The sequence below is a fragment of the Vitis vinifera genome, chromosome 6, assembly GCF_030704535.1.
Source record: "Vitis vinifera cultivar Pinot Noir 40024 chromosome 6, ASM3070453v1".
Lineage (NCBI taxonomy): Eukaryota > Viridiplantae > Streptophyta > Magnoliopsida > Vitales > Vitaceae > Vitis > Vitis vinifera.
Genome location: NC_081810.1, coordinates 4,613,190 through 4,622,622, shown reverse-complemented (window position 1 = coordinate 4,622,622; position 9,433 = coordinate 4,613,190). Strand labels below are relative to the sequence as shown.

At 30.6% G+C, this 9,433-nt stretch overlaps 1 protein-coding gene across 1 annotated transcript; it reads right to left on the bottom strand.

Moving 5' to 3' along the window:
• Window positions 1-294: 294 nt before the first annotated feature.
• On the bottom strand, window positions 295-4,647 carry LOC100251947 (mitogen-activated protein kinase homolog NTF6). The gene is made up of 6 exons (XM_002284674.5): window positions 4,282-4,647; window positions 2,924-3,053; window positions 2,507-2,644; window positions 1,291-1,623; window positions 914-1,097; window positions 295-824 (listed from the first exon to the last, which is right to left on the bottom strand). Exons 1-6 carry the CDS (start codon window positions 4,434-4,436, stop codon window positions 649-651), a joined length of 1,116 nt encoding a protein of 371 aa, XP_002284710.1. The 5' UTR covers window positions 4,437-4,647; the 3' UTR covers window positions 295-648.
• Between the last annotated feature and the right edge of the window lie 4,786 nt (window positions 4,648-9,433).

Sequence of the window (9,433 nt, the reverse complement as noted above, 5' to 3'; positions counted from 1 at the left end):
ATGAAAGCAAAATCATCCATCTCTGCTGCAAGTAAATTGGGTCATTATATATATTTTTTTAATAATTGAGGAACCTTCCATGACCAAGTTCTTAAAGACTCTCCATGAGGACCCAAATCTCAGGATATTGACCGCCTCATAATAATCAATATTGGGTAAATTCAAGATATCACCAATGGTAGAATTCAAATTAGGCCACTAAATATTAACTGATTGAGAAAAAAATAAATAAATCAATCAAGTGAGTATTTAAGTTAGAACCCATTTCTCAAGGATATGAAACAGAATCAGTAGTTTCCCCCTCACAAGTACTTATTTATTTTTTTCCTTTTTGCATTGATAAAATTGGATTTGGGATATACAATACAGACTCAAGACAGAAGGTCAGAAGAGCATAACCTCCTTTTTATGCAGGCCAACCCTCCATGGGTTGCTGGATTCTTGAAAAGAATGTAACCCCAGTAACTCTTCAATATTGCTCTAAAACAACTACCACTTCACCCTCTCAATACAAGGAAGAACCTATCTTCCCAATCACTCTTATACATAATCCAACCACATAGTATACATTTACTTACCTTCCAAGCAAAAACCAAAATACTGATCAGGAACTATGGTGAATAAAGCAGCAGAACAACATGGTTATGATCACTCCAGCATCTCATCAGGGTTGAAATTCAGAGACTCATTCCATATGAGTTCCTTTATATCGTCTTCACTTAAGGATGATTGTTCAAAATCGAAGATGAAAGGAGAGGGGCAGATGGGCTCCTCGTTGATCTCATGGAGAGGCAACAAAAATGGGTGATTCAAGGCTTCCTCGACTGCGCAAATATCATGTGAAAAAGAACATAATAATCAGGAGAAAAAAAAAGGGAAAAATGTTCTGTATTGATAAACATAAGAGGCATACCAGTTATGCGCTTGCTTGGATCAAAAACTAGCATTTTCTCCACAAGATCCATGGCTATTGGAGATATGTTAGGAAACTTCTCTGAGAAAGGTTGCTTTGGAACACAAGGGAGCTGCTTGACATACTTCCTAGCATTATCACTTCTAAGAAATCCAAGATCTGAATCTTCCGGGGAACCTAATAGCTATTTTGGGATAACCAGGAAAATTTTCATTAGTGACCACCATAATAATATTCACAGGATAAATACAATGCCAATATATGCAACTTGTCCTGATATCTTCTACAAATAGAGTTCATATACCCAAACCAAGAGAACGCCCTGTCGGCCTGCTAATAGAAAAACTGGCGGGGAAATAAAGAGGAAAGAAAAATACCTCAGTTATAAGCACCAGCTGCTGAACATAGTCTTTACCAGGAAAAAGTGGCTCTCTTCTAAGGATCTCCATCAAAATGCAACCAACTGACCAGATATCAATGGCTGCAGTATATTCTGAACAGTTGAGTAGCAATTCAGGGGCTCGATACCACCGGGTAACAACATATTCTGTCATGAAATCTGTCTCTGAGGTGGTTCTTGCAAGTCCAAAGTCACAAATCTTGAGGTCACAGTCAGCATTCAGTAGTAGGTTGCTTGGTTTCAAATCTCGATGCAAAACATTGGCAGAGTGTATATACTTCAGCCCTCGCAATAATTGATACAGGAAATACTGCCAAGTCCAACAAACATTATGCTTCACGTTACTGCTAATTTATAATTTAATTTCAACAAATTTTGCAACATATATTTAATTTCAAGCTGCAAATTTGAACATATATTGTGAATGCATCAAACTTAGTTCTTAATATTCAAATGAGTTTTTGGACACGTCATGCTGTTTTTATGTTATCAGCACCTTGTTTTTATTCCTCAAATAACACAGTATTAGTGTTCCCTACTAACTACCCAGGTGACACCTTCAGCTTGTAAGATAACAAGGGGTTGAGCTATCCAAGTTTTCTACAAAATATGTATTTGCTAAGGCAACAGTGTTAATAATTGTGACCTAGTGTTTCTTGTAGATTCTTCTAATTTGAAAAGAAGATGTAAAAATGATTGTCTTAACAAGCACTCTTTTGGATCATGGCAGCCTCAAAAATCATGTTATAATTCAAATGATACAATGAAATCCTACATTTGGACCTATGCACCTTATTGATATGCTAATGCGCTGATGGAACCAAAGGAAACCAAAGTATGCTTAAACAACAGTCCAAATAATGGATTTCAAAACGACAAGTGCATGGTCATGCAGGGTATTGGTGTCCACTTCCTGCATCAACAGCTTATACATTAAATTAAATACTCTTTCAATATTCAGATACCAAATTGCAATGTTAGTTTTTTCATATTATACGATGCGACTCAACTAAAGATGGCCAGACAGATTCACCTATAAAAGGGATTTCAAACTTGGTGTTATTAGCTGTTTTAATAATAAAAATCAAATGCCATGCACAATCTTTATTCACAGATTTACGGGTGAAGTAAAGAAGTTGCACAGTCTATAGAGACACTAGGCTGAAAGGAAGCAAGCCAGAGAACCAACTTACCTGACAATGATCATCTGTTAGTGCCTGGGAAGAGCGTATTATCTGATGTAGATCAGTATCCATTAATTCATAAACAATATACACATCATTGAACTTTTCCTTGTCAGGTGGCCTTATGATGTCCTTAATTTTGACAATCTGCAAAATAAAAGTGTTCTTCAGCATCTCCAGTTCACAACATTACAAGAAAAAGAACGGGGTTGCATATCCTCTACAATACTCCCTTTTTCAAAACTTGCAATTATCACAACACCTTGTTAAAATCAATATTACCTTTTCATTATTAAAAAGAAAAAGAAACAAAAATAAATAAATAAATAAATAAAGCAGCAAACAAACAGAGACAAATTGAAAAAGAAAGTAACTGCCCAGAATATGCCACCCCAAGCAACAAAGTTCTATGACTCATGTGAATACATTTTCATGATCCATATGGCAAAGGAGTTTGATCTCCCGGAGTGTCCTTTTAGCATCAATCCTGTTGTCAAATGCATTCCCAATCTTCTTGATTGCGACTTCCTTATTTGTCTCGGAATTCGTCGCACAGCTGTAGTCAGTGAATAATAATCAATTCCCAATCACAAAGAAATACATTTAGGAGCTCTAAGCCAAAAGTGTCATAATTCTTATATAAAAAATTGCAACACGCATATGGTAAGCAATCAATATAATTCCTGCTTTGTTGTTTGAGCTAGAAGCCTCAGAATCAGATTGAACTTCTGTTTATACCAAGTGGGCAGGGATTTAATCATGTAATCTGCACAGGAGTTTTGTAGTACATCCAAGGAAAGTCTGTTTCATCACTAACTTCCATTTAATACAATTCTGGATTTAACTCAGCACTTTTTATCCAAGAAAAGGCCATCCACAATACTGGATCATACAATATGCTTTCTACAATCCTGAATTACATAAATGATAAAACCAGAAATCTTATAATCACACTATGCATCAGAATTTTGAAATTAGAATAACTTTTAAAAATAAACTCTCTGTTTGGTTCTTGAGAAATTTGAGGAAGATAAGAAAACAAGTTGTTAATCTTATGTTTGATGTTGCTTCAGTTCCCCCCCACCCACAAAAAAAAAAAAAAAAAAAAAAAAAAGGACAAAAAAGGACAAAAAATTCACCTTAACCAAGCCAAGAAGTTGACTTAAGCTTTAATTAAACCATTTTCCTTCTCTGACTAAATCTTGAAAAATCCAAGAATTTATGTTTTTTTTTCTTTCCATGCTTTCAGCAACCAAACAGAGACTAGATCCCAAAATAACCAAGAAAATTCCACTCAAACGAGCCAAAAAACACTATTTTGCTGTATTGATTCATTTCATTTTTCATCACCAAAAAAGAAAAAAAAAAACAATTTTCAAAATTTCATTTACGTTTCCACTCCACCAATTTCTCAGAAATAAAAAGGGGCCCTACCGAGACAAATCCACTCAAGCGAGCCGACAAACACTATTTAGTTTAATTTGACTTCATTTTTCACCAACCAGAACCAAAACCAAACAAATAAAGAACTAAACCCGATTTAAAATTTCTACCATTTTCTCAGAAACCAAACAGAGCCCAAATAACGCCTACATCTTTCAATCCGGGGAAAACAAAGGATATTTTCCAAGTACTTTTTCATGCTTATAAAAGCACCAAAAAAAAAAAGAAAAAAAAACCCTGTGACAGCTCTCAAAAAGAAAGAAAAACACTTCCAAAATGCCAGCCAAAATAGCACTTTAGAATCCAATAAGCCAAAAAATAAAAAGCCGAGAAAATCTCACCAAACGATTCCATAGGCGCCACGGCCAACCGGCTGAATCGGCGGAACGTACTTAGCCGAGACCTCGAAGAGGTTACCGAGCACGTTGTACTGGACGTATTTCCCACCGTAGGATGGAACCCCCTTCACTTCCACAGCCGCGGACTCGTTCTCCATTTCTTCAGAGCCTCAAATTGAGATGAAATGAGATTGAAATTAAAATGAAATGAGAGGATGAGCTCTCACACGCTCTCTTTCTCCCTCTATATATATGAGAAGAGAGGGGAAAAGTGGAGGAAAGTGAAGAAAGGGTTTGAGTGCACAGAGTGGAAAGAGGGACCGTTTGTTTGTGCGTGGAATTTGAACTTTCAACTTTGAATTTTGAACACACTCAAAAAAGAGAACTCGGGTATATCCAAATGGACCCTACTTTCAATTCTTCGTCGTTTTCATTTCGTCTAGAATTTCACTTAGTTGGAAAGAGTTTGTCTGCAGTTGAGAAGTCTGCAGTTATTGCAATCACACTCTCTCACCCCATTTTTTATTTTTATTTCTTTTATCATCGCATCACAATTTCCTTTCATTGTTTGTTGAAATTAATTTAAAAAAAAAAATTTAAGAATAATTTTTAAAAATTATTTTTTAACTTTTATAAAATAAAAATCTGTTTAAAAATTTAAAATATTTTAAATCTATTTTTAAAATAATTTTTATATTTAATGTTTTATTTTTAATTATTTCACGTGTTTATATAATTATTTTTTAAAATAGTCCCTATAAAAACAAGTAAAAATAATTAAAAAAAAAGTTATATGAAAATACCTTATTTTCTATTTATATTTTTAAAAATAAAAAATAAAAAAATTATTAAATATATTTTCTATGTTTTTTTATTTTTAAAAATAAAAAATTATTACAAAAAATAGTTTCCAAAAAACCTTAAATTCTCTTTGATTTTTTAATGTAATTTTTAAGAATTAAATATTAAATAAATAATATTAATTTAAATAAAATTTCTCATACAATTCAAATTAACTTTTTAGTTATTTTAAAAATATTTTTTAGAGTGATCATTTTTAAAAATGTCAAATATTTGCCTCTTCTTTCTTCAAACAACATTTTTAAAAAGAAAAATAATTTTTAGATCATAATTTTGTATTTTTATATTAAAATTCGTCAATTTTATGTGACAACTATATTCAAGTGATATCTTAGGTATGCATTAATTTTAAAATTTTATACTATAATTAAACATTTAAGATAATCTATCCTATTTTTTGTTTGCAATTTTTATTTCAAACCAAAAAAAAAAGTCATTTTCAGATTTTTAAATTTTATATTTGGTTTTAAAGAAAACAAAATAAAGAGGAAATAAAATAATAAAAATATAATTATAAAAATTTTCCTTTTTTAATTATTCATAAACTTTTAAAAAAATAATTTTATAAAATAGACTTTCTCTAAACTTTTTCTATCCTTTTTCAACAAAAATAAACCTTTTTAACATTTTCTTCTTTTTTTTTTAACAACATTTTCTCAATACCCTTTTCATTTTTATATCAAAACCCTCAGCACTTTCGAAGGTCATAAAAATTAAATACAAATTTTCACATTTATTTTTCTCAAACATATCTCTCATTTTATCCGTATCTATTTACTTACTTTAATTTGATTAATAAAAAACTAATTTTAAATCTTATACAAATACTATGATTTATCATCGTACCTTACCAAAAAGTAATTTAATCCCTAATTTGGATTCGATTTTCAAATACATATTTTTCTAAAATAATGAGTCATTTTTTAGAGTTTTATTTCTTATTTTGTTTTTTCTTTAAAAAAAATAAACAAAAATATGTAGTGATTTCAATTTTTATAAAAATCAGTTTTTTATTTATAAAAAAAAAAACTAGTCTCACAACCCAGTGGAATGCAAGTGAAAAATGCAAGTATACCATACACATTTTCAATTTGAAGATGGTTTCAATTTTTAATTTTAATTTTTTTATTATAATATTACATTCTTAAAAATGTTTTTAAAATGGTAATTAATTTTTTTTTTCCTTTTTTTTTTCTCTTGAAGTTGAGTAACGTTAGCCGTGACTGGCAGGTAAGTCATTCACTCTTCTATAAATAAATATGGCATATAAATCAACTTAGCCTCTTTCATTTAATGTATGTAGTTACAATTAAACACAGAATTTTGGCCATATTATTTATGTGACGTGTGGCATAATTATCATACCATCACTGTCTTGCAGTTTACAACTCATGAAAAATAAAAAAAATAAAAAGCATGCCTGTGCCAACCACCATGAATAGGTTGACCCTTCAACTTTGAAGCTGCTAGCCTGTAATAATAGAACTCTCGACTTCATTCGAATTTTTTGCCACGTGGATATTTCACAACACGGGTAAATGAGATTAGAGAAACATTACGGTTATGTTTGGTTCCCGGAAAATTTGAGGGAAAATGCGAGGGAAATAAAATACAAAGGAAAAGTAGAAGAAAAGAAAAAGTGAAGAAAAATAAAAAAAATAGATTAAAAATTGATAAATTATTTTTTTTGTTACTTCAAACTCATTTTATTTATTTTAACTCATCAATATAAAGATTAAATAATTTAAAAATACATAAGTTTTTAATTAGTTTTAATTATATTTGATTTTCTTTGATATTTTTCATAGGACAACCATGAAAAAATCATTTTCCTTAACATTTTTTTTATTTCCTTTGTACTTTTCGGGAACCAAACATAGCCTACACGTTACCCGTACATGAGATTAGAGAAACTAGGAGGAAAAGCCGTTCACGTTTTTATGACGGAATATACTAAAGTCTATATAAAGAAGAATCGGATGAAAACCCGATGTTCCGATTCACCTCTACTTTCATTTTGTTAATTATGCCATGTTGCATCCGTTGAATTATATTATCTTTAGAGGAATGGTTCCAATAAGTGACAGAACTAAAGCTTATGAAAGGAACAACTCGATGGGAACTTGGTGAGAGTGATTAAGTTCTGCTTTTAAGATAGTTTCTGTATACTATATATTTATATTTTCCATCGAGAATATTTTTTATTATTAATTTTATTAATAGGAGAATCTTTTGACTCTTCATTTTATACCATTTGGGGAAAAAGACGAGTACATCTTCCTTTGAGTACAAGACAAAGTAAGGTTGCAATATATACCCATCCATACAAGAACTCACAGCTCACTTTTGAATTTAAAGTTCTAATTGGAGAACGACCCTTAAAGAAGAATAAAAGTCATCTTTATATTGTGTCATAACTTTTTAGTTTAATATAAGACTTAAAAGAGTTTGACGAGAAGACTATTTTTTTCATTTTCTCTTTAATCTCCTTTGTATTCTATACTAAAATTAAATATATTTAGATGATTATTAATTCAAAGGTATATACATATAGTTAGACCTAAAAATTAATTGATAAAACATAAGTTTAAAATTTGACTAAAAATAACTTAAAATTACCCATAAAATATATAAAATATAATAAATATATTTTATCATAGATTTTGAAAGAGATAGTATAGGTCAAAGTGAAAGTATAGTATCAATGAATTCAAAGTTCATCTAGTTTTAAATGTAAAAATAGTAAAAATAATAGTAAGAAGATAAACTATAGAGGTGTTAACTAAAATAAGTAGAGTTTTTATCCCTGATCTTGTAAGGTTTCAAGATTGAAGCGATCAAATCCAAAATTATATATATGCAGCAGTATGACAACCACCATCATTTATCTTACATCGTGTCCGTCAATTATGTAACACTACATAAATCAATTATATTTGACAACATTAAAACTCTAGAAAGCTTGATATAAATAGGAATTATAGTTTTAAAAAAAAAATACATGTAATCAAGTGATAGGTGTTCTTCTCAATGATACGTGTTCCCTTATGAAAGGAAAAGTGACTCATCTTTTTATAATTGTTCATATTAAAGCTTATAGATAAAAGAATTTGGTGAGAATTTGACTTGGACGATTCACCTTTGTTTCTAGAAGAGTGGATATTTTTCTTCATTTGGAAACTTTTTGGGTCATACAATGCCTATAATATATATATATAAATGAACCGCAAGAGTATGATTTTTCTCAACTACTTCAATCATGAAATTTAAGATGCCTATTATTTTTGTATCATTTACTACTCTGCAGCTCATTAATGAAATTATCCTTTTTCTTTGCCCACATTTGACATGAATATATTTCATATGTTCTTGCTTTTATTTATAAAAAATTACAAGAAGAATATTACACTTTGGAATTCTAATACTAATTCAAGGAAATTTCCTTATGTATACCTTTCTAGACATGAGGATTGACTTAGGAAGAGCATGAAGAAAGCCAGACTTTGAGGACATGAACCTGAATTTCTCAGATAGTTCTATTAGGGATCTTAAGGTTGACGGATTGAAATCATGACCAGTTGGTATATACCTAACGCGGTGGAGTCAAGTCTACCCACCAACTTGTTGATCAACTTTTTTGCCAAAAATAATGTTTGGTGTTTGAAAAGGCCAGCCCATAACCAATTCATTTATGTTTGGGCCAAAATTTGAAAACCCAAAATCAAATTGTCTCCACAATCCAAAATGAAACCCTGTTATGGCTATGTTTTAGAATATTCTCAAGAATATTTATGTTGAAAATAGAGAAAATAAATTGATAACCAATTTAAGGGCTCTCACGGTCGCATGAGATTAGCTCTTCCTACCCTACTATAAGCTATAAGCTAAAAGCTAAAAACTTCCAGCAATTCCTAGGAACATCTCTTTCAATAGCAAGGAGATAGATAGACTTCACATGGCATGTAGAGATATTGTTTACCGATGGCCCATATTGTTTTAAAAGCACTTCATAACCATGAGGACATGAGATGGAAGCACACTAATATGAACACTTTTCTAGAAGTTAATATATTAATGTCATGTCTTCTAGAAAAGGTATCATGGGCTTGATTTGTTGTAGTCTAGTGCCTCAACCCTAGCCACATGAGGACTTCAATAACCTTCTTCATCAAGAGGGTATTTTCAAATTCTCGTCTCCAAAATCATTTATTATAATAAAATAATATTGAAAATTGTCTTTTTTATATTGATATATCAATGTAGTGTCAAATTTTCTTCTAGAACAAGTTATTAG

Bases quoted from the DNA above. Each gene is read 5' to 3' on its own strand.
- LOC100251947 (XM_002284674.5), bottom strand. From the start codon at position 4,436: ATGGAGAACGAGTCCGCGGCTGTGGAAGTGAAGGGGGTTCCATCCTAC. The intron at 2,645-2,923 runs GTATTCACATGA...TTTATTTTGCAG, and splicing joins GCCATATGGATCATGAAAAT to ATTGTCAAAATTAAGGACAT. The intron at 825-913 runs GTATGCCTCTTA...ATATTTGCGCAG, and splicing joins TCCAAGCAAGCGCATAACTG to TCGAGGAAGCCTTGAATCAC.